This window comes from Chroicocephalus ridibundus, chromosome 3 (genome assembly GCF_963924245.1).
Source record: "Chroicocephalus ridibundus chromosome 3, bChrRid1.1, whole genome shotgun sequence".
Lineage (NCBI taxonomy): Eukaryota > Metazoa > Chordata > Aves > Charadriiformes > Laridae > Chroicocephalus > Chroicocephalus ridibundus.
In genome coordinates this window covers 21,450,296-21,475,841 of record NC_086286.1, presented here as the reverse complement: position 1 = coordinate 21,475,841, position 25,546 = coordinate 21,450,296, and the positions used below count along the sequence as shown (strand labels likewise).

Here is a 25,546-nt window from a genome sequence, read left to right as displayed (position 1 = left end):
GCTTCTGGCCAGGTGGCGCATAGCCCTCAGTGTGGAGCAGGATTCCCTTCCATTGTGTGGAGGGCATGACACTCAGTGGAGCCTGGCTTTTCCCCCTCTGCCTCTTCTACTTCTTCTACTGAGCCTCCTTTTATTAAATGACAGTCTTGTTTTGGTTTCTGTTTTCCAGCTTTACCTTCTGATAGTGTTGCTAAAGTAAAGTTGCTCAGGTCTTAGGAGACATGCATCTAAGTGAGGAAGAGAGGTGTCTTGATACAGAGAGGCTTAAAATCCCAAGGAGTTCTACACTCTCCATTAATACTCATTAATTGTGATTGAGCTATGTGGGAATTCTTAGTTAGTCTTTATTATAGGCTTAACCACAGCACTTAGTACTTCTTGTAGGCCTAAATCTTATGCCAAAGGATTGAGTGTGATTTTAAGTCTAACTGCAGTTATCCAGTCCTCAGCCGTAGTCTATAGTTCAGATTTTACTCCATTTTAAGGATGGTGATTAGTCTTTGGAAGCATCACTTAAGCTTTGATGATCTTCAGATACTCTCCCGCAGTTTTCAAAAGCTGTATTTTATGTCCTTCTCCTGTCTTCTCGTTGCAACTTAGCAGAGGTGCTGGAGTCTCTGCTGTGGCCTGTTCAATTTCTGCAGTTTAACTTTGCCAAGCAGTGCTAGAAGATGCTTTCCCAGCATGCGATCAAATGACCAATGTGGAAGGACTATTGGTTTTTGCAACTAGACCCTAAGATGTGTTAATGTTAGTATACCCCAAGTTTTATTATGGAAACTGGTTACGGAAGTAACTTGCGTTAATGTTAGCAGATAAACTGTGCCTCACTTTTGTCTCTCAAAAGAATTTTGGTAATTTTTATTTTGGTGTTCCTCGTAAGAGGGATTGGTGCTACATGTTGCTGTAGAATTGAGTAGGCTAATGGCGCTTGTCTTCCTTTTCTCTCTTGAGTTCTCTCAAGTCCTAGAACCCCAAGCATAGCAAAAACCGTAATAGAAAACTTGTCCTATGGAGAAACGTAGAGAAACTGACTAAACCCAGTGAAGACAGAATAAAGGGTTGTTGCAAGTCTGCTTTTGTAACTGAGACAGAGCTTGAAATTTTTAGTTTATTGCTGTTACTGTGCTTGTTTTCAAGCTTTATTTTCAAAAACCCTTCATATAAGCTTAGTATTAACTCAATATGCGTGCTAATAAGATTATTGCTGTACTAAGCTGTCTTCTGCTGATGAATGTAGCTTTTGTTACCTAAAGGAACAAAATAACTTGAATAGAAGAGTAAGTATAAAGAAAACAAAAATTAGCTCCAAAGTTAAAAATAGGAGTGGTTACGTTACGTTCCCTTGTTTCTCAAGATTAAACACAGCTTTTAAGTGCTGCTGAGGAACAAACCCTATTTCCTGTCATCATGCTGTTAATTAGTCCATGCATTTCAAAAAAACATAACTTTGCTCTTATTCTGGAAATGAACACATGAAAGATGGTCCCAGCTCTCTGTTCCTCTCCTGTCTTCAGGTGCACTCATGGAACCTAGTAAATCAAATTAAGGAGGAGATCAGGGTGTGAATTTGTGGAGACACCATGGATGTGCAAAAACCTTACATCATCTAAATGCAGGGCAGCAGGCAGGACCATTGCCTTTGCAGGCAGTGGTATTTTATGCTGCCTTAAAATTGTTTAATCACAGAATGTGCTCTATGAAAGTGGTAACAACTAAGTGCAGGTGTTCCTGCAGGTCGTGAGAGTAGGTGATAAATAATAGTTCTGCGATGCAGTGCTTCCGCCTTTGTATGCGAAGCTCATGCCTCTGCACTAGTGGCCAGGTTTGACAATGAATTATTAATTTATTTTGGAAGGGAACTCTGGAGATCATCTGGTCCAGCTCACCTTACTGAAGGTAGTTTGAAGTTAAAGCCGGCTCTTTCATCCCTTTATTTTGCACGGTCTTCAATAGCATACATGCAAGGTGTCTGCTGGTAATACTTGTCTAATGCTTACCTGCAACAGTCAGTCTTCTGTAAAAGTAAAATTTAGACTTATCCTGTGTAATTCCAGAACATGTTTTTAAGTTTCAGTAAATCTGGAGCATGCTGAAACCGACTGGTAACTGAATTCCTTGAATAATTTTGAACAACTGAGTTTTTGAGTTATTCTGCCCTGGGAGTATTGACTGGACACAAGTATATGCTGTGTTCAAAGACATGTTATTTGTGCTTTTCTCAAAATGCATTTATTCCAGTAGACAGTGAGCCAACATTGATAAACCTCTATGAAACTATTCTTTACGGTGGCAGTGAGCAACAGGTAGACTTCCCACCTCTGCCCCTCCCACCTGACAGTTTTCAATTGGTGATGCTAGCCATTTGGTGCTAATGTGGATGGGGCTTAACCATATGGTCTCGCTCTCACTTTCTCTCGCAGTGTTGAAAAATGTTGTCCTGTCTGCACTAGCAGCTAACTGATCTGAACCCATTGTTGACAGCCACCATCATCAACAGGTCATTTTCCCTCTGCGAGTGTGGCTTTTGATTATGTATCGTAAATCCAAGTGGAAGTGCGGTTACAATCTCACGGTTCTTGGACATGGTGAGTTTACTTCTACACAGTTGTTCTACGAGAACAGACTTTTCTACTTGCACCTGAACTTCTCCTATCTGAAAAATTTGAAGAGAAAATTCAGTTACTACTTCTAGAATTCCCTCAAAACAGACCTTTCATTTACCTCTAAGATTTTGATTGATATTAGTTGGGAGAAGTACAAGTGTAGAGCAATACAAACTATTAGTATTGTCTTGCTGTTACTGTCCATAATGGTATTCTTTAAACTTTTTTTAAAGCAGAGAGCAAATGCTCTAAGTTGTTCATTGGACAGCGTCTCTCTACAGCAACTACCTCTAGCTGTTATAAAACTGCAGATTATGTTAGAGAGGTGGCTGCTAAGCTGTACCAAATTGTACTTTGATGTGCCCTAGTGTTGGATTTCTACTGGAGGTTGTTTCCAGAGGCTCTGAGGTGAAATAATATTTACTGCCTGCTGAGAGTGATGCCTTCTCATCTCCCTGGTTTGTGCACGCACAGACCTTCCTTTCCCAGATCCGAGTTGTGCAGCCTCGCACCCTTCTTTTCTCCAGACCTGCTGACCAGAGTTTGTCCATGAGCTGACTTTCCTCACTAACCCAAGAGAAACAAATTTAATAACAGGTGTTTTCTAAGAGGTTCAGGGAGCTGTGTCTTAAGTTTCATCATTAGACTGACTGTATACCCTTCTGATGTGGTAGGCTGAAAATTCTTGCATTGCTTTCTGTAGGTTTGTCTGTGAATATATGTGGCTTGTTCTTTTTCCTTAGCCCTCTGGTTTGAGGACAACAGCTGCTGCCTCCTCTCTCTGTTACTTGCATCAAAGTAATAATGTGGTGTTGTGAGAAGATAACTTTTCCTTGCTTGGACCAGTTTTCATACCAAGTTAATGCTAGTGAAATTAAAAGTACAACCTCAAGTACAATGGGTGTGATTAATAGTGAGAAGACTTCTGGCATTGTAACTTTGAAAATTCTTACAGTTTTATTTTACATCTCAAGGGACTGGAGCAAATAGGCATGAGATGCTAATCATAATAATGTTTTTCATGATCAAAGATACCAGTACTTCAACAGCTGCTATTTTTGTTTAAACTGACAAAGTCCTAAAACTGGTTATGAGCAGTCAGTATTGGTGGTTAGCAGCCCAAAAACATTTTAAGTATAGAAAACTCCACTTCATTATTTATTTCACGTGAGTTTGCTGACTTGGATTCATGCTGTATATTTCTTTTTTTTTTTCCACTGTGCCTCTGGGTTTTCTGTGAAGTTTCAATAGTGAGTGGATTCTTATTTCAAAGTTACTTAACTCTGACAGTGCATTCCAAGGTGAAGCTCAACAGATAGTACAGTATGGTCTGGAGCTTTAATAATAGTGTAGCTGCTAGAGCTTTGGTTTATCAATTTGAGAGTCTTGTCTGTTAGGAAGAAGTTTCTACTGAATGAAATATGGTGGGTCAGAGAGGACTTACCATGTTCAAGTACTCGTGTATAAGCCAAAATACTTGCAACAAGCTCCTATTAAGAGTGTCATTCCTGAGGAGTTGTGGAACACAGTTGAAGCTGGTGGCTTCAGAAGCCAGAAGGTATCTGGCACTTGAGTGCTTCATCTCTTCAGACAAACAGTACGCAACTTAAATACTATAACTGACACTGAGCATTGTCTCTGACAGCACTGCAATTATTCTGAATGTCTGGGGCTTATCCAAAATCAGAGTGGTGAATTAAATTACACATCCAGCCCAGATCTTCTCTAGTACAGTCTTGCTTAGGTAGGCTGATAGCGATCTTGCTTATGCTGGTTAATTCAGTTGGCTTCAATGCAGTTGAATCCTTACTTGCACCTGCATAATGAGACTCAGGTATCAGGTTTGGTGAGGTGACCTGGTAGATGAACAAAATCAGAATTTGGACTTTAGTTTCTTTTCCTTGCTAAGTATGCTTTTACTTTTCTTTTTTTTTTTTTTTTTGCACAGTGCACCTATAAACAAAGCCCTGCTGCTCAATACAGTTGATCATCTGTTAAACAGATGAGCTACAAACTTCAGTTTTATTTTTTTTAAACATTGTGAAGGCTTAATATAATAATAAAAAGAGAGAGAGAACTCAGTCTGCTGCTACATTACTGTGCCAGGAAATAATCCTTCCTCCCTGACCAGTTCCTTAGCTGTTCCAGCCATGGTATGATGTAGTTTTATTTTATTAACAACGGCTTTATTTAGATTATCCTTTAAACTAATGGTTTTGGCACACTTTAAAGAGACACTTAAGGAAGAGGATCTTGTTGCAGTATTCCACTCTGGGCTAAACTTACAGGCTGCAAGTATATATGTATTTAATTTAATTAGGGATTCTTCATTTGTACCACAGCAAAAACCATCTTTGAAGCATGTTGAGTTTGCAAGCAGTTATCCAAAAGGCTGAAGCTTTGTCAAAGGATGCAGTCTTTTGCAGGCTGGAGCTGTTTTAGATTACTCTGTGCATTTCTGGTTGGATTGCATCTAATTAACAAAAAGCTTTTCTTGTGATCTTGGATTTCAGTTGGCTGCCACTTCACTGGGAATTTTGATTGTAATATTTCAGTGCCCCTTTGTGTTAGGTTCTCTGCTGTCTTTGCTTGACTTTTGTATTCTGGACCTTTATTTCTGCAGGTAAAGACAAGTTTTGCTGCTTCCATGTATAAAGCTAAAACACTATTGCTTTGGGGGGAGAGGTTGCAGCCTTTCTTTTTCTCTTCATCCAATTTTTAATTTTTAGGCAGACTTCTATATCAAAAGCTAAAGAATAAGCACCATGCTGTAACTTTTGGGAAACTCAGGTATTAAAATCTGTTAATAAAAAATTGGTTAGTAACGTGTGAGGATGTTGGGATGGAAATCATATTAATTGCGATTGTATTAATGTATTAACATTGTGCGGAGTGAGGGAGGGTGATCTGAAAAGACAGGTCTGGATATAAAAAAGAGCCTGGTAATTCCTAATGCACCCCTTAATGTTAGACTTGTTCCTGTTCTTAAAAGAAGGACCTAGGACAAGTACAAACCCAGTTATTCCCAGAGGTGGACTTTTTCAAATCCTAGTCCAGCAAATAGGAGCATGCTTAGTTTTAATGCTAGAAACAGTAAAAAAATAGCTGTCCAGCAAAACTAGGAATGTGCAGTTATTCCCAGGAGTGGTGCTTTGCTCCACAGGCGCTGCGCTATGGAGCTCAGCTCTAACCCACGGTTCTTGTTGGGCCAGTTTTGAGACTGAAACTTTGTGAACAGTTGCACTCCTGCACTTTCTGTCCTTCTCTTAAGGATTTTTTTTAAACTGAATCATTCTTCTAACCAGGAAAAAAGCTTCAGTCAGCTTCGAAGTGGTTACTAAAATTAAAATGCTTCACCTCAGAAACCAATAAAATTGTTGGAGCTGATACACTCCTGTTCTTGTTGGTCTGGTAGTGCTCTATAGTGTTGATAGCATTTGAGTTTTTTGCTGCCACTGATCTCCCATCTTTTTGTCCTAGCAGTCATGTTTACAGAATAAGTACTATTATAGAGAGGCTAAAGGAGGGTGCACTTGTGACAACGCGGTATTTGTGTAGTTCAGAGTTTATTTTGGAGACACAGAGTTCACACACTTCCATCAGTGGAAGGCTAAAAGTACAGAGTGACTTCAGAGTTTTCAAAAGAGTTTAAGTACAACAGTGGCTGCAAAGCCACAGAAAGTCTTTGTTTTCCTTTATGTTTACAGAATATATATTACTTCTATAGCTGGTGTTGAAGTTGCTGAAGTGAGACTGAGCATGCTTGAATATTTTTTGAAAGTCTAGGTAAAAATCCTGCAGAGTTGCATGGAGGTAGACCATGCTGCTAAAGCAGCAGCTTGCCTATTAGTTGTCTCAGCCTGACAAACTGATAGCCTTTGTCCCCTTGCCTAACTCATTCTGATTGTTTGGTGTCAAACTGGCTACCCTGACTTTGCAGTATTGGTAGTTTTAATACTTAGTACGTCTGTTTTGTAGTTAATTGCTTGAATGGTCTTGCTTAAATGTTTTCTTTACTTTGAATTTGCATTGGTCCAGGAGCTTGAACATGGTTGGGCATCTCTGCTGAGTCTGGGTAGTAACTTCTTAACATGTGCCAACTCGGTTGCCTGTGACTGTGTGTACCCTCTGCTGCAGTCTGGCACTGCAATGAGGACCCCTTAAGCAGGAGAGTAACTAATGACAGGTAGCAAGTTGAATGTGAGCAGGACTTCTACAAACCTTTATGAATGCACGTGAATGAGGCACCGCTCTGCTTAGTATGAGCAGCTGTTAGTCATTTGGAGGGATGTTCATAAATGATGTCAGTCTTGAGAGGGCCAAGCTACCCCTAAAAACTTGCAAAGATTACTTCTGAAGAGCCAGATTTCTTGGAATGAATCACTCTGCACTGAACAGCTGACTAAAAAAGGGCAAGTGAAACAGCTCCTCCATACCAGATTATAACTGTTAACTTTGCTATACTAGAAAAACAGGACTTAAGGTTTCCATGGTAAGCAGAGGTACACTTGAAGTTACCCTGGTATCTGAAGTGCATGCACACTGTGGGTTAAAGTGGAAGCTTCTCTCCGCCTCTTTCTCAAGAGGCAGAAAGGAAGAAGTCTGTATTATATTAACCAGTCACTTTGGTTAATAAATAAGTGCATGCTGTAAATCATGTGAAATTGATTTTAGAACTGTGTAAAGTACAGTACTACTGTGTTCTGAATCGTCTGGTACTGTTTAAAAATTACTAGGTCATGGTACTGTCAAAACTGTGACTTTTTGTGGCTGTATGCTCTTTTCTGTATATTTGCCCAACGGTGTTTCCTATTTCCTGAATGAAAAAAATTTTTTTGAGAGAAAATGAATAATTCTTTACTGCCGAAAGCCTGCCTCTCGATACTTATGGGTACAAAGTGCAAAGCCAAGGTAACAGCTAAAGTGAGTTTGTGAGTGTTAAGGTACTTTTGCATTTATCTTTGCATGTCAGAAATGCCTGAAATGGGAGAGAGATGTAGATTTTTCTTTCATGTGTGTCCTGATTTAAATCTAGTCTAATCTGTAACTGCTCAGCTGCATTTGGTTTTGAGGCTTCTTCAGGTAACTTCGAAATATAGTATCCACAGAGAATCGGTCCTAGCCAGGATACAGCTTTAAGCATGTGTGTTTTTCAGAAGAAAAAAACATTGAGCTATTTTGCTTGAGAATATTATGTGGGAAATAAGCAAACCTGCATTGGATGATGAGAAATACGCTGAACTTGCATCCTCAAACCTCAGTTTTGGGATTCTTATCCATTTCTAGGCCAAATCTTGAAGGTTTGCATTCAGACAGAATTCTGTTGAGTTTGGATCAAGGAAGAACATAATTTTTTTTGTCTTCAGGAGCACTTTCCCCACTAGTGCAATTACTAAGAGTCAAATTGCTGTCCGTCTGGTATAGTTTCATTGGGGTTAGTGACTTGAGTTAACGTCATTGAAAAAGCAAGGGCAGTCCATGAAACTCCTGGCTGAACGTGTTAATGCTGTCTAGCAATGGGTGCACGCTTTGACTATTGCTGGAAGAGTGCTCTGCCACAGTGACCGTCGGTATCCCTGTACTCTACTTTTGTCTTTGTATGCTAGATTTTTGTATGATTCTGCTTTCCTCAGTGACACACTGTGAGAGGACAAAAAGCAATGCAGATTCTAGAGAGCATGGTTAGTTTAAAAAACAAACATGCCACTATCTTGGTACAAAAATACTTGTTGGTGTTTTTCAAAAATGTATCACATGACTAACATGCTTGGAAATATTTTTCCACCAGAGTTCCTCTGGTCGTAGCTGAAGACTGAACTAACTTAAAGTTGCCATATTCAGCTAGATACCTTGTCTTACTTGAAGGTAACATTTTTCTGCATAAATAGCAAACTGAAAACTTGAAACTAGTGACACTGTAAGTCAAATAAACATAACAATTCCCTTAGCTCTTAATAAAAGCTGGACCATACAGTCAAACTGAAGTCCCATGGGTCTCTATAGAAGTAGTACACCTCCATCTCCATGCTTGAGATACTCTATCATTGGCTTTTTTTTGTGAGAATATATTTGGCACAATAATGCCAAATGTCATATGTGACAAGAGCCAAGAGTACCTACCAGTTCTCTCCTTCTACCTGGAAACAAGAAACTGGATTCCTTTCTCAACCAAGGAGTAAAATTTAGGATTGCATCCCTAGCACTGAATTCTTACTAGTCTTTGAGAATGACCTTTTAGTTGTTAGGTGTTAGTGCCCACATAGAGGTAAAGGAAAAGTGCAACTGCCTGTTTATTTTTATAAGCAGCAAACCTCTTATCCAAATTGGATTAGAAGTGTAGGAAGTAAAGTATTGCTCCTCTCTGGAAGTGCTAAATCATGCACCGCCTATGGGATTATAAAGGAAAGAAAAAGGTATTATTGAATAACATGGGATTTTTTTTTCTCTGAGTGGTAACAAACTAGGAACAGGTAAGTGACACGGAGGTGGAGGAGATATTTGAACTTTGTCCTGTTTGAATTGCTGTCTGTCAGAGGTGACTAACCTGGAAACTTACATTGTGCAAAAAGTTAGTTTGTGTTTTTGTATAAATACAAGTTGTATTAGCATAAAATCTAGTCAACTTTACTCATTAAGAGATGGCTTTTAATGTATTTGGAGATATATCAATATACCTCTATTAGAAACCTATCACATATGCAAAGTAATCAATTCTTGTTCTCCTACATTGTTTTCTAAGGTAACCTTTGTTCTGTACCTGAGCTTGTACAACATTATTTAAAATATTACTAAAAAAGACATGCTTGAATGTCAGGAATATAGGAAATTGAGGTACCAGCCATTTATGAGTGGCTGTAATATATCCTATCCGGCCACTATAAAAAACTGACACTTGGCTTGCAGAGAGTAGGCAGACTTCTGACAGCTATCCAGAGGTATGTAGGTCATATGCTTTTATATGTAAATGCTGGAGGTGATATGTTTAGAAGGGGCCAGGTTTTGTACCTTATATAAAAAGCTGCCCAAAGTTTGAAGTTAGGAGGAGGAGGAATATAGTAAGATGGTACATTTATTAGCAGTGACTTACAAAATATTCAGGTATGAACTACAGACTTGGGATGTTCATATGCAGAGGTGAGGAGAGCTGTGTGGAGGTTATCCAGCACTTTTTTTTTTTTTTACTGGAATTGCAGGTGAGCTACACTCAAAATGGTGAATATCAAGAGTGTACTAACACCATGGTGAGGAATTCAGGATAAAGCAGAGAGAAACCCTATTGGATAAACTTGGCTTTTGTGCTTCACAACCTCTCTGAGGGGAAAGAGTACTTGCCTTATTTTAAGATATCCATTTGTGTGATGTAGGAGTTTGAATAGAAACTGTACTGAATAGTCTTTAAACTTTGTCCCTCTTAGGATATTCTTTTTTACCTTTAATGTGAGTGTGGGGAGTAGCCAGTTATAGCTGAATTTCTATAACTGAATACATTCTGTCCTTTTTTTGCTAATCTATGTGAAATGTTTTGTATCACTGAAAGTGAGGCAAATGTGTGTTAGTACTTCTAGCGACTGTCTGTCTTAACTTTCCCTGAAGAAGCCCGTGGTCAAACCATCTAGCTTTGTGGGAATGAAAACTTTCAGGTAGTGCAGGTTCAGCTAGTTCTGCTAGAAGGTACCTTAAAAGTTTTGCAAGCAGGAAAACTACATCTTGGAAATGAATTCAAATTGGGCCTCCCTTTCTTCATTTAGGGGAAACTGTAATACCTGAAGCTCAGTGAATCTGAGTTCTGCTGTTCAAAGGACGCAGAACTACAGCTAAAAAGTTCTTTGAGGAAGTGCTTGTGCATAGCCTAGGTTAATTGAACTTGCAGATACGGTATTTGGCTTGCAGAGTTTTCAAGATCCAGAAATGTTCCTGGAGAACTTAAAAAAAAAATAAAATAAAATAAAAATAAATTTTCACAACAGTTTCCAGGTACCTGAGAAACTCAAGTTGACTGTCTTGGAAAGAAGCCTGGTGCAACTACATCTGCGTGTTTCGGACTTAGCAGATGGCTTACATCAGTTTGACCTTTTGGGAAACAAATGTGTTTTCTTCAGAATGATGCCTTACCTATCATCCTATCAGTCTTGGATTTTTAGGAATCCAGCATGTCTGATGCTTCAGGTTGTTCTTGTTCAGCCAGGTGAAGGATCATCTTAAGAGCAACTCAGTTCCCAAATGCCTTATTTTGGCAATGACTGCTGTGAATAGAGCTCTGTGGTGTCAGTGCTGAACTGCTTATTGGGACACATTTCTGTTGAGAAGCTTGCTGTAAAACACAGGGCATGCTGTGGGGCTCACCCTTTCAAGTGTTTAATCAGCCCAAACAATCTTTGGTGTGGCTGCAGCAAGCTCTCTGCAGTAATTTTTGCCAATTGTTTTATTTTAAGCAAATGTTGAACCAAACAGTCATAGGAAGGCTGTGAACAAACATGAAGCTCCAGACTGGTCTGAAAGACTGCTTGTCATCTGCAGTTCTCCAGCATTTGGTACGCCTTTCCTATTTCCTGAGGGAATGCATGTCTTGATGCCATTTCATACATAAAGCTCCCAGTCTCTTGCAGTAATAGCTTGAGAACTGGGAAGCCAACTCCTGCTTTGAGCAGGAGGTTGGACTGAATGACCTCCTGAATTGCCCTATGAAGTTCCTTATGAAGAAAGGAATTGACTCAGCCTCTTAGAAGCATATAAGCACATAAAAGTCAGTAGTCCAGCTGTCCTGTAGGTATTTCTTTATTCCTGCCTGAAATTCCTTCAGCTCCTATTAAGGTTAACTATGAAATATGTTCTTGGTGGAAGGATGAGGAATCTTGCATGCATTTTTGTTTATGAAGTCTCTGCCCTATAGGAAGTTGAAAGTACTGAGTCGGTACAGTGCTGAAAGCCATGGGTGCCTACTAAAGCAGAGGTTAAGCTGAAGACAAAGGAACAATTGTTTTTCAGTCTGCAGCGTGGGGATATGCATTGATGGTAACTGTGCTGTCCTAGAGTCGAAGGGCTAGGGCGTCCCTGGTGTACCTGAAGAGCAGGCACACAAAGATCTAAGGGTGGAATAGGGCTTCATAGAAATGCTCATTAGGTTTGTCTGATGGCAAAGGATGACTCGTGTCACAGGAAATGCTTCTCTGCAGCGTTGATGATTTGTTGCCTGTCTGTAACTAGGCTACTGCAGCTTCAGCAAGGAATTGCTCCACAGTTGCCTAAGGATCACCATGGTTGTTGGATGACAGGCATTTTAGAGTTGGCAGATCCCTTTGAAGGAGCATTTGCTGTGCCTTAAGAACTTGAGATTCTACTTAGATCTCTCTTACTCAACTGTCCTACAAATCTAATGAGCCTCTCCCACCTCTGCCAGAAGTGCTCAGTGTGGAAGAGTTTATAAAGTATCGTCTACCCTTCGTGTTGCGGCAGCTTGAGATGCAGCAAAGCATTCTCTGAAAGCTGTAGCTATAACAATGGACCTTTGTTTGCTTGGCGCTTACAAGAATTTTCTTATTTCTTGCCACAAGGCACCACACAGTAGTGCAGGGGATTAGGTCATTTCCTTCCCTCCTCCTCTTCCTGCAGATTATTTGATTAACATTTCTATTGTATACTCTAATTACCGTGTTCTTGGCTTCAGGCTGCTTTTCGCCCTCCATAACCTCCTTAAAACACTGTAGTATGACTTTATTAACTGTATAACATGGGAACTCCTTGCACAGAGATTACATGTGACATAACACAATGAAAGATTAATGGGGCTGGCAAGTCAGTAATCTTCCCTCCTTTCTTCTTCACTCATGCACCTGGGGTTAGACTTCTGGGAACCCTCTAACAGCATTCACGCTTTCCAACACATTAAATATTTTTGGGGTTTTTGGACATCATTGGCTTTGATCAGAGTTCAGCCACTGACTTTGTGGGAAACAGAGTTAAGGTGGGGTATAGTGCAAGTTCAGCCTTCCGTATTGGGTGTACAAATATACTTTCCCCTTGGGAACACTGTAGATCCTATTCTTACATGGTTTTGCTCTCTTTTCTCAGTGTTTCCTTGGGTGTCCTTTCCTCTGTACCCTGCATGAGACAATTTCAAGCACTCATCCTGTGTGGGGTTTTTATCCTGCTGCCTGTTTTGTTAAATAAAATTATAAACAGAAACATGTTTAAAATGTCCATCTTGAAATTTAGCAGTAATATACTGATCAGGTTAAGTCTAGTATGAAGAGTTTGCTACTTGGGCTTCTTGGCTGTCTGCACGCTAGGGGACATAGCATTGCACTTTGCCCATATCTGCAAGGCTGTCTTTTTAACTGATATAGCTAGAAATTCATTCCTCTTCAAAGCTCATTTTGAATGTCAATGTGAAATCACGCAATTATATCAAACTGTACAGCATCTGCTTGTGAGTCAGATAGAAGAACATGACGATACAGCCCTTTATTTCTTTAACAACTTCAAGGAAAGAACCTCCCCTGCAGTTAAGCATCACTTCATGAAATTAGCAGTGATATCTTGGGCTACAGATTTCATTGTTTTAGTCTGGCACGGTCGGCAGTATCTCTGCTCCAGAAAAAAAATCAGTTAGCTTGCCTAGTGACAGCGTGCTTCCAGTCCTCAAGGCAGAGCACGGTTCTTGTGTGGAGTGGAAATCATTAAACCCTCCTCTTAATAAAAGTTAGGGACAATGCTGACATGGGAACAGATGAGTAGAGCATGGCTGTGAGTAAACAAGGGCAGGGAAACAAAGTAGTTCACATTCTGCAGGGTGAGGTTCAGAGGCAGCCACAGCAGTGTGGGTAGGGGCAAAACAAACCTTCAAAAAACCTGCTTTAAGATGGGGACAGTGAGCTCTGAAAAGGACATTATGTGGTGTGTTTGCCTGGTAGCAGAAGACTATGCTCTAGAATACTGTGGGTCACTAATAGGAAGGCAGGTGGGGTGCAGAGATAAGGATTGTTATCTGTGGCAGGCTGGGTTGGGCAGTAGAAGGTATTTCTACCTCATTCTGTAACTTCATAGGTGTCTGCAGCATAAGGTAATCCACAGGCTTATTAACCTGGACTCTGAACAGTGGCATCTGTAAGAGGAGAAAATAAAGGAGCTCTAGAAGCAAATTAGTCTTAAGATTTTCAGACTAAATGCTTCTGAAACAGTACAACTCAAGTGTTACGGCCTGTGAGAGAAAAGTAATGCTTGTGAGAGAAAAGTAATGCGTAGAAGTGGTCATACCAAAGTGACTTATCACTGCAGTTAAATACCTGAATACAGAGCACCTTTTGTGCTCTTGTGGCCGTATCTGTGTGTTAAGTGATACTAATACAGGCCTGATAATGTTTTGTGGTTTGTTTGTTGTTTTTTCTTAAAAAAAAAAAAAAAACAAACAACAAACCAACACAAAACAAACCCAAACCCACAAAACCAAACCCTTAGCCCTGTTTAAAGCTGCCAACCTTGCATAGGCCAGGATGAAATATAAAACATATGAAGGTGGTGGGGGAGGTGGGATTAGGTGACGCTTCCACCACAGTGAATGGTACCATTTTAAGGTTCTGCAAGCTACCAGCGGAAAAGCTGGAGTCATGTGCCAGTAGAGTGAGGCTCTTGAATTTTTGGCAGGGAGGAGGGCTCAACTTTAATCTCAAGATGTGGCTTGATGAGTCTCTAGCTTTACTGATGAGGTTGATTCAGAAGGTTCCTATCCCCTCACTTGCATTGGTGTAGTGGGTTTACAGAATAACCCACAAACAGATTAGCAAAATGATTTGGGTTAAAACACTTGGGGCTTCTGTGTTGCGTTTTGGTTTTTCCTAAGACCATCACCAGCTCAGCAATCTGACAGCTATGATAATGACCATGCTGTCTGAGATCAGTACTCAGTGGCAGGTCCTCTTTGGTGGCCAGAAGCAGAAGCCTGGAGAATGGGATCAAGGGAGCACCTGTACATCGATGCTTCTCCAGGTACTTCTCAGTGTTCAGCACCTGGGGCTCAATCACTTCTGTGGAGCAGAGTGGTATCTTTGTGCATAGTAATCTATGATAGGAGCCAGGGGGCAAACTGTCTTTGAGCCTATGTACAGTTTTATTATCCAGAATATCCTAAGGCAAGGAATTCTGCAGCTGAGTTTTTCGGGTAGGTGACAAGGTCATGTAACTGCATGGCCTTACAAGTATTGCTTAGGGGAAGGTTGGCTGTAGAGTACAGGTCAAGGAGAGAGAAAACAGGTATGTGTTTGCCTTGTTCTCAGCAGTGAAGCTGTCTTAGGTGGAGTTGCAACTTGTGCTGTGTTACCATACACCTAGAGCACAGGCCTTATGAGGAGCAGCTGAGGGAACTGGGGTTGTTCAGCCTGGAGAAAAGGAGGCTGAGGGGAGACATTATCACTCTCCACAACTACCTGAGAGGAGGCTGTAGCCAGGTAGGGGTTGGTCTCTCCTCCCAAGTAACAAGCGATAAGACCAGAAGAAACAGCCCCAAGTTGTGCCGGGTAGGTTTAGATTGGATATTAGGAAAAATGTCTTCACTGAAAGGGTTATCAAGGATTAGAACAGGGTGCCCAGGGAAGTGTTTGAGTTGTCATCCCTGGAGGTATTTAAAAGATAGGTAGATGTGGTGCTGAGGGACGTGGTTTAGTGGTGGACTTGGCAGTGCTAGCTTAACGGTTGTATTTGATGATCTTAAAGGTCTCTTTCAACCTAAACGCTTCTGTAATTCTGTGGCATTATGAACAAAAAACTGGTTCAACAGTGCTTAGCTTTGACTGCTGCTGAGTAACGTGACTGCCATCCCCACCTTTGGTTCTGCTGGTACGACTACATGTTGTGCCATAAGCTGAACTGGGAAACAGATCCAGCTGTAAAAACAACTGAGCAGGTAAGCCAACTTTTTAAAGCATAGACAGATTAGGGAAACCAGTCCTTAAAGTGCTTGCAAAACTGAGGTGGCAAGCTGAAGAAGGAGCCGCAGAAACGGGAGGAATCTCCACCCGTAGACGTTGAAGATGTCAACTGCCAGCCTGCATGTACATGGCTTGAGCCAGGGTAATGAGTCATGCACACCCTGGCCTGCTGCAACTGTGATGTAAAACTTGATGTAAATGTTAAGCTACTGCCTCGTATTGTGCTTGCAGCAGCCTTGGAGAGTTTGCATGATCGATTCTGAGAGGTGGTGGTAACTTGGAAGCTGTGGTAACTGGATCACCATTTTATGGCTCAGACATTTCAGTTATCCCACCCACTGGCTTGATGCAGTGATTTCGATGTTAGTGAAATAAGAACTGAGCTCAGAATCTGGTCTGGCACGTGCAGATTTGCCTTTCTAAATGTGCATCCTACGAGAATGAGCTGTTCCAGCATCATTGGCTATGGGAGTCCAGTACAGGTGGCGTCTGCAGGTGTGTTGTGTGTCCAGTTCTACAGTGTTAGTGAAAACGGGGATAGCAATGCTTGAAAAGGTTTTGCTGGTTTAATTCTCACTGTATTAAGAAATCACTTTTTGCGTGGGAGGTGAGGAAAGCTAGCTGGGCTAATAAGTGATAATTTAAAAAAAAAAAAAGTATAGCATGCATGGGTACAGTTATGTAAGAGAAGCGGAGAAGGAAATAGATCAGCGTTTCTCCAAGAACCTCATCCACAGAGCTGCTGGGGAATTGGGCAGCAGGATCCTTCTCAACACACCCTCTGCTTCCTTTTTTCCTTTTTGGGGTGGGAGATGGATGGATTTATGGAGGGGCGAGCGGGATGCGGGCTCTGCCTCCAGCCAATGGTGTGTGGCGTGGTGGTGTTTACCTAGCTGACGCAAGGCAGAGCCAGCCCCTCTTTAGTCGGAAGGAGCTACCCACAGCTTAAGTAAAAGCACACGGAGCAGAGGCACTCAGTCTAGTCTGGCAGTTCCTGGGGGCTTAAAGGAGCTGTTGGATTTCGGCTGGTTTTAAACAAGCTTGAAAGAGTGGGGTGGGTTTTTCTTTTCCTTCTCTACTGCGTAGAAATACTGAAAGGACAAAAAGATACCGGTAAGTGCTCTGCATGCCATTTCATTTCCCTTCTAGTGTTGTATTGTTTTCAGTCTCTTTTCTAAAAGCCTCCTCATTGCAGTGTTTTTCAGTGAGAAGTTGAAAGATAGTTCAGTGATGTGGTCGGAAGGAAACCTGAGAACAGGCGGTGTTTCTGTGGGCTGCCCTTCCACCTAAAATTGGAAGAGACGTTCAAAGTGCATAGTATAATAAATGCTTCTTGTTTGTAAGAAGTGTCAGTCACTTCTCATTTACAGGGTGCAGAGCAAAGATGCCTTGAAACTGTCACTGTTACCTAACAAAATCATACCAAGGAGAACGTCTCATAGAGCCATTAACTATTTGTGTTGTCTAAACCAAAAGAAGGCTTTAAATGTACTTGTAACTCCTATTTTTGCAAGATGATATAGTATGCTATGTGAAAAGGCTTTAGTGTAATACAAACACCTATTTGGCAGATACTTTGGTACATAAACCACCTCATCAGGAATCAGAGGCTCATAAAAAGCAAAATGGTAACGTTCAGATCTGTAGAACAAGAAGTCATTGTGATTTTCTGCAAGCGCGGGGTCCTTGGCTGTGTATTCTAGTTCAGGTGTATCAGACAGTAGATCTGCCTGGGCTCAGTCCTCAAAGCATAAAAAGCTCTATTTGTGTTGCGGCCCCTTTTAAAGTAAAATGCCTCTGTTTTGGTATAAATTCCTAATCTTTATATGGAAGATGTGCTTCTGTCACCGACTTGCAGTGAAAGTTGGGACTGCTTATTTTTAATGTAATACTGTGTAACTTGTCGAAGGCAGTAAAGAGGATCATTTTAAAAGATCCTGACTGCAAAGTTCTCTGTATTAGAACTGTCCTTTTGCCATGTACCAGTATTGTATAAAGCTTCTTGGTTTCCTGCTTGTACTTTCACAAGGACTTCCCAAAGATGGAAATAGGTAGTGCTATGGCTAATGAGCACTTAATGTTCTATTAGCATGCCTCTGTCGTATTGTTTTATGTCTTCATACATTGCAGGTTATATAAATAATCTTCACTTGATAATCTGAGTACGAAATCAAAACTATCCCCTTTTAATAAAACATCCAGAGTGTGTAGTAACAGCCAAAGTGCAAGTAGAGCCAAAAGCTCATGTAGAAAGCTGCAAATTAATCTCTTTAAGTAGCTCGTGTGAATAACTTTCACAGGTGGCTCAGCTGATTGAGCAAGTCCAGCCTGCAGCGTTTGGAACCTCGTGCTGCAGGGGCGGTCAGCGGAGGAGCTTTGCCTCGTGCGAGGATGTGTGCTTCGTCACTGGTATATCTGAGAGCTGACGTGGAGGACATGGGTGGTAAGGGGGTGTAGACTGCATGTAAATGTAGTGGGTTAACTGGTGAAAAACTTTCTCGGCTAATTAAGGTTATAGATAATATTGCAGTGACAGATTTAAAATAGACACCTTGTGCTAAAAGACAAATGTTTTCAGCTTCCCACACACAGTCTGAATTACATCATTTATAACCTGTAGGAGGCTATCGTGGTTTCCTCAGGGGAGGATCAGCTGTTACTTTTCGTAACTGAAAAAAATGCTGGATGATTTTATTTTTTTCCAGGGGAATATTTCAGAATTTATTTTTGTCGATTTGTCAAAGTGGATCGTTAGCAGTTACATAAATCTTCCAGGTTTAATATGCCCGGCCACATTCTCATCCCATCAACAGCAGTTCAGAATAACGGGACTGAAGTTCACGGAGGTCTGATTGAAATCAGGCCCCTGCACTTAGATGGGTTTTTTTGTCTTCTGAACAGGAATGCTATTTTTGAGCACTGTCATAAAGTACAGATTTTCATATAGGTGCCTAAAATAGAAGACTTGTTCTGAAACACTTGCCTTGTTCATTGAACAAGGATGCTTGTCCTCACAGTGCTGTTCCTGTCTTCCCTAAAATTGCTGAGAGCTGTTCAGACTCGCCTCTGAGGCTGAAACAGAACTTGAAGCAGGACACCTGGATGCCAAGCCGAGTGAACCTGCTGTTTCTTTGACTGGAAAAAGTTAGCTGTAGCCTTGGTGCAAAGCAGTAGGTTTGCTCTTGCATATCAAGTTAGTGCCTCTTTTGAAAGTGTCTACAAGCAACATGCCTTTTTTTTTTTTTGGTGTGCTGTGAGTCTTGCATGACTTGTTTCCAGGATAACCAGCCTACTAATGGCAGATGTCCGTGATAAAAAGATGCTTTCATTCTGTTTATGAGAATGAAAAACTCCTCTATTGAGAATTTACAGATGTTCTCAAGGCACAGCAGCAGATAGTTGTTTGCATTGTTTCATGCTTGGTATCCTGTGCAGGAGAGACTACTTGCTCATTTCAGAGCTTGGCCTTGTCTTATTTTCAGTGCTTTCATATCATAAGACACTCTTGTGTGTATAGTTGGATGACTAAGCTTATTCAGAGGTTATAAAAGAAAAGGCGAACAGTATAGACTAAGGAAAGAATTAATAAGCCATACAAAAGCAAAAGGCTGCACTAATTTTCCACAGTCCCAAGGCTTATTCTTTTTTTTTTTCTTTTTGCTGCTGAACAACTCCCTTTTCTAGAAAGGAGAAAATTATCCTTCCTTGGAAAGGTAAAGTAAGGCTACTGATCAGATTGTGATAGTGCAATTTGAATACGTAACAGCTGCATCGCTATACCTTGCCTGTGCATCTGTAGTGAAGGATGCAAGCTGTAGACAGAATCTGGCTAATCTCAAAAGTGGAGTCTAAAACCTGCAGAACTTAAAGTTCCAGGTATGTGTGTAAAGGAAATGTGAGCTTGTTTTTAACTGGAAACTGAGGAAGTGTGAAAACTGGGGTTCATAAACACATACTGTTCTGCGCGCTCTTTTTACGCAAGTGATTGCTTCAGTAAAAACTATTTTAGTAAAAGCTACCAAAGAGATTGCTAGGAAAAACAGTTAAAGGAGAGTAACTTTCCACTGGTGATTTAACCATCGTGTAGAAGAAAGTCGTTTATAGCATCATAAAATAGTTTGGGTTGGAATCTCAATCTGTGTCTCAGCTTTCAGAAACGTAGTGATGCAGGGAGCTGATTCCTTGTTGCTTGCACCAGTGTAGATCAGCAGTAATATCTTTGATATTGTTTGTGAAATCTGGCAACCTGGATTTGTATTCACACAAGAAGGCACTCTGCTGGGAATTACTTTGGGGTTTTTTTTTTCACTTTTCTCTCATTACTTAGTGCCTCTTCCTTCTTCCATGCTTGGAAATAGCTTCATCTTGAGAGACTAGTATTCTGCATAGATCCTTTGTCTCTCACAGTGACTTTAACTTTGATATTCCGGACTTTTAAATCTGGAAGTCAAGATTTTGCCTTTGAAGGGATGAGACATAACCACAGAAGAGAATATGCAGCACTGAATTACTATGCACGTGTTCAGAGGAGTTTGGTTTCTCATCTTGCAGCTGCAAGATTGCCTATTGGAAACTGCAGTCCTAAAGAGCTTAAATGTGTAAATGGATGTTGGCAAACTTAGGTCTTACTTGTGTTTTGTCAGGTAACTGCACTATTCAATGTGAATTCTTTGTTTGAAGAGTAGACTGGGGTTTAAAATCCAAATAACGCTATAGACAGTAATATGTAAATCTCAGGAGGGTAAGGATAAAATTTTGTTTCATTGGTAATGGTATTGCTCATAACGTATGTCTAACTGATCAGAAGCGCATCTAAGGTGCATATTTCAGTTGCTTGATAAAATTGTGTTGGGCTTCCTAAAATTGATTGTATTCCTAGGACAGTTTAGGTTGTGAGATTGTCTGGTCCCATCCCCCTACTCCAAGCTGGGAGTGCAAAGGGCTGGACTGCCTTAGGTCAGGTTGTTCAGGGCCACGTGCAGCTGAGGTTTGAATATCTCCAAGAATGGAGATCCAACAGGCTCTCTGGATTATTTATTTTTTTTTCCCTAATAGCTAATCAGGATTTTCTGTGTTGCAACTTGTTTGTTGCCTCTTGTCCTGTTGCTGCACACCTATGAGAAGGGCTGGATTATATTTTGTCCGTATCCCCCCTGATTTAACACGGAATTGCTGAGGGAAGAGCTGGATATGAGAATTGCAAGGGTAGTAAATGGAGAACTACAAATAGGAAATAGTAGAAAAATAAAAATGTCAGTAGACAAGCTGTCTTGGGCTTTATTTCTAAAAGCCAAAAAAATCCAGACCTTAGAATACGTAGACATAGAATATAAAGAAGATCATATTATAAAAATGGAAAAAATATCCAATTTTTGCATCTGAATCAGCATATTTTTATTTTAATATACTCATTGACAGAGGACTCCTTTTTATACTGTGAAAGTGGGTTTTTATGCAGTATTTTAGAAAAGGGCTAGTCTGGCACTAGCTACAGTTGCTAGCAGCCTATAATGCTGGCTCTGTGTTTAGAAAATGATGGTAATTTATTACAAAGAGACTTTTATTCTAGTATTTTTAGCTCACAGTCGAGTGTTTAATGAATCTCTGCTTGGGCTCATTGAATTTTTGTTCTCCCCTCCCCCTGCCTCATTTAACCGTTAAGGTACTGCTATTCTTGCTGCAATTCCAAAAGCTGCACTTGGTCTGCTAAATAGTGAACTTATTCACAAGGTGCTGTGCCTGAGAGCGAAAACGATCTGAAGACTTTCTGTAGAAGCCACCAAAGACTAGACATGTATGAGTCTCATGATCAGAAAAGGCAACCGAATGATTGAGGGTGGCTGGTAAGCTAAAGCTGATAGTTCAAAACTGACCAAAATATGTTATATCTCTAGGTGCCCCACTGAAAATGACATGTTCAGTGAAACCAGGCAGACTCTTAAACTCTTCGTCTATTCTCAAGAACAGTTTGCTGAGTCTTCCTGGAGAATAATCTGCCTCCAGATTCAGAGTGTAGTGTTTGAACGTGGCAGGAGACAGTACAATGATACGGCTTTTCCTTCTACAGAGATGTCATCAGAAATCTCTGGTTTGCTTTCTGCCATAGCAGTCTTTGCCTTCTGTGACTCAAGTGAATATGGAATGAGAAGGTTTGCAAGAAAGTGGGATTTCCATTCCTAAAACAAATTTTAAATATTTTTTTGGTTTAGATGTCATCTCTTTCCTGTCCCGCGAAACAGTTGCACATGACAGTATTGTGCAAGTTACCTTCCACGAGCTTCCTCCTGGCTCCAGAGGAACCAGTGTTAAGAATAAAAATGCATTACTTGCTTATGAGTTCTTCCTGTTCCAGTTTCCTATTTTTGAGACTCAAAGGCACTAACTGGTACCCATTGTGGTTTTCCACTAACTGTGAATAGTTGTACTCGCCTCTTACTCCATCAAGTCATGCCTTTCCGAAACTGTTTTGTCTGCGTACAAGTTGCTTTACTCACAAAATCTATTATTATATTGTATAACACAGGGCTGTGCCCAAGTAGGGGTTTTCAGGTTTTGGTCACTTCCCTGTAGCAGAAGCAGAAATCTTGAGGTGAAAATTTGCTGCTACCAGCAAATCTGATTTGCAAAAATCTATGATTTTTGAAGAATGTAGAATGGGGTGGGATCTTGTAATTAACAACTTTTTCGTCATCACAATGGAAGGGTCTTGGAGGAGTTTTGGAGCGGTTGGGTTTTCAGAGCCTGCTTCAATGAAGCCGCCTCCACCAGTTGCCAGATACGCTGCTGCAAAATTAATGGTCATGGCAAAAACTTGCCTGTGTTTTCCTCAAGCAGTGGGTTGCTTAATTGTATACTGGCACTACAGGGACAAGTTGTCTCTGTAACATATTTAATTAGCCTTTCCTAACACTTTTAAGAAGACTCTTGTAGTATTCTAGGAATAAAAACTGGACAGGTTATTCTACAAGAGAAGGCTCATTATATAAATGAGTGGATCCTTCCTCTCAACTCAAGAGCACGCCCTCCTGTAAGTTCTTAAATGCTTTATCCAGCTTTAAATGATCCATAAGCCTGCTCTGTTTCAGGAGCAGAGATGTTATCCCACAGCACGTTAGACTCCTCTCCAGTGGGAGAACATTTGAGTTTTATTTGCAGACATCAAATTTTGCTTGGACTAGTCTTCAGGACCTCATTGGAAGAATATAATTAATCTTTGTTATTTCTGGGAACAAAATGAGTCTTCCTTTTTTTGGGTACAGTGCATCAGGAAGATCTTACTGGGTGAGAAGTAGTATGTACATTGCACTGATTATTTTTTTAGGGTCTCTGAATTTTGTGTGTGCTTGATTTGAAGTTGCTGGCTTTTAGTAGCTGTGAAAGTGATGTGTGCAGCTCATAAACGTTCTGAGACACTTAAAAAAATTGGGTTCAAATACTCCAGCCATGCCTTTGAAGATGTAGGAGCAAACTGTTTTACTAATGGTGGCTTTAGATTGCTAATTCTTGAACCGTCCTTAAGTCAAGTAAGAAGTGGGTTTCCATCATATGTGCTGGTCCCAAAATAAACTTGGCTGGATTTCTTTAAATGTGAAACAAAAATGTATTAAGGGGGCGGAGCTGAGTGTTAATGTTGGATGGTTTTCCTTGTATTAAGGTGTTCTAGTTAACTTCTTGCATTGCTGAAGTCTGTCACTTGGAACTGTTGGCCCTTCTTATACCTTCTGCTTAACTATCTCCAAAGAGGAGCTTACTGGCCACTTGTTCACTTAAATCTTCAGAGTCTTCTTTCACTTTTCATGTGTAATTACTTTTAATGAGACTCAGAAGCTGCGTCTGTGGCTGGGAGATGTATTTTTTAGCTTTCCATGAAATCGTTCACTTGGGTGAACAGAAGAGAAGCTATGCCAAACCTTTTCCTTGTGCTAATGGCAAAAGTTCTTTTTAATGCTTGCTTTCCCACCTTCTCTAAGTGAATGGATTAGCTCTTTATTTTTAAACACCATAGTGTTGGGTGGATACTATTCAAATCTTTTTTTTACTCTGTCATGGTATTTACTAGTCCTATGCTATTTCCTAATGGGCGGTGCTGTACACTTCATAGCAGTATTTCTTCTGAGTTGTTAAACACCAATTCAAAGGACAACCATTATGTATTGTAGCAAAGAAATGTGAAGCCTTGCGTGTGAAATGCAATGACGAAGATGAAATGAGTTGTATGTGAGGAAAACTGAAGTGCAGGGGAGACACTGCTGAGGAGATCAATATACAAGTAGAAAATAGGTTAATCATTTGGGGAGGAGATTAAAACATTAGGAGCTGTTTTTAGAAGACAATATATAAGCAACTGTAATGCAAGAAGATTTTAAAATAAAGCAAAACAAGAAATGCTGAAGTTGATTAGTAGAAATACTTCATAGAAAGTATATTTATATCCTTATATCAATATAGAGATAAATACTTAAGACTTACACTCACTTAAGTAGAAATACTACAGAAAGGAGATCTGGCTATAGTATTAATGTCAGTAAACCATCCCTGTGGTGTCTTCAAAGGCATGTGGCTTCAGAGAATTGCTGGTGGGGTTCTCCAAGAGGGGTTGTGATGCCAGGAGGGAAGGAAGACCCCAGATGGCCATAGCAGACATGAAAATTGCCAACACTGTTAATGTTGTGAGGCTCTGTTTATCAAATGGGCCAATCTCTGATGTGTTATGGCTACTGGCATGATAGTTTAAGGTCACTTTTTATAAGTTTTCTTTAAATTCTTAATTTTAGAATTTTAAAGGCAAAACCTCGGGTCCCGCCTACAACAGTAAGTATGCTCACCATCCCAGTTAACTTACCGCTACATGTGGGTCAGCAATCTAGAAATGCTTCTGAGCAAACTATACTGCTTTTCTCTCTCCTGTGCTGCTGTTGCTATTCCCGTGTGACAGAAGGGGACCATTGGATCAGTATATGGCACTTTCTGCTCCAGATAAATGATGGATACCATAAGGCTTGAACCAGGATAGCTGCCTAAACAAAATGCATGCTATGCAACAAAAATATATTGGTGTAACTGTCGTGTAGACAGGACACAGACACTTCATGGTAGTTTTGCGCAGATCAGGTTTATTACAGTGTGCTTGCACATCTAGCAGTGGGTCAGGACACCGTTGTAATGTTACACGTGTACTAACCACAAAGACAGTCTGGAGTTAATTTATTCCAAGCACTATGAAATCCACAGTATCCAGACTTGAGAGCAAAGGAGAAGTGATTTGGAAAGTAATGAGAAATGAAAGGAAGAAAGAAAGGTTTTAGTTTAGCCTCCTGGTTGTGTTCTGCAGGCATTGCAGCAAGTTTGGAGGATAGCAAGATGTCTTTGCATGTACTTGTGTGAAGCCCTCCCAAATATGTGGGGTAGCACATAAGAAGGCAATGAATGATCATGCTGAATCTTCAGATAGCACCGTGAGCTAACTGCAGGTGGGGATCAGCATATCCATGCTGAATAAGAAATGGGTAGATTGAGAAAAGATGCTGAAGGCCAAGCTTCTCTGTGAAGGAGCAAAGAAGACCAGGAGAGGGTAGAGATCAGGTCAGTAAAGGAATCTTTGCATCAGCTTCTGAACAAATGTGAGCAGGGTGTCAAGCACCGCTACATCGTCTTCTCTGTTGTTAGTACAGAAGATGGGCTAGATAAAATCTGCATGATGATGTTTTTCCAGCTAATATCTACGGTCTAGTTGAGGTAGAAGAAAATGGAGATACAGCTTTGTAGTTGTGATAAAAATTGATGATGGGATATAAGAAATGTTATGTGGGCCAAGATGAGTATTTGAACAGAAGGCAGAATGTTAACTATCAGTACTAACAAAAACTTAATAGTTTTTTGAGTTGGTTTGAAAACCTACTTGGAAGAACCAAGGGAATATTCTTACTCTGTTAAAGAAAGCCTCAAACAGGCTAGCTTCAGCTTTATTTTTTGAGTGCTCTGTTGGGAAGGTTTTCTCTACAGGAGATGGGTCAGGGATGG

At 40.5% G+C, this 25,546-nt stretch overlaps 1 protein-coding gene across 6 annotated transcripts in view; it reads left to right on the top strand.

The window, feature by feature from the left end:
• PELI1 (pellino E3 ubiquitin protein ligase 1) overlaps positions 1–25,546 on the top strand; it is a 46,608-nt gene that overhangs the window by 11,142 nt on the left and 9,920 nt on the right. Inside the window, exons 1-2 of one of the 6 annotated variants that reach the window (XM_063328364.1) lie at positions 16,464–16,639; positions 17,827–17,935. The exons of 1 other annotated variant lie outside the window; for it this stretch is intronic. Coding sequence is in view for 3 of the 5 variants with exons in the window: in XM_063328360.1 (XP_063184430.1) it covers positions 2,534–2,588 (55 nt within the window). In the remaining 2 variants the exon portion in view is untranslated. Of the gene's footprint in view, positions 1–2,423; positions 2,589–16,463; positions 16,640–17,826; positions 17,970–25,546 lie in introns of those variants that run through there. 4 more of the 6 variants (XM_063328361.1, XM_063328365.1, XM_063328360.1 and 1 more) reach the window with 4 other exon arrangements.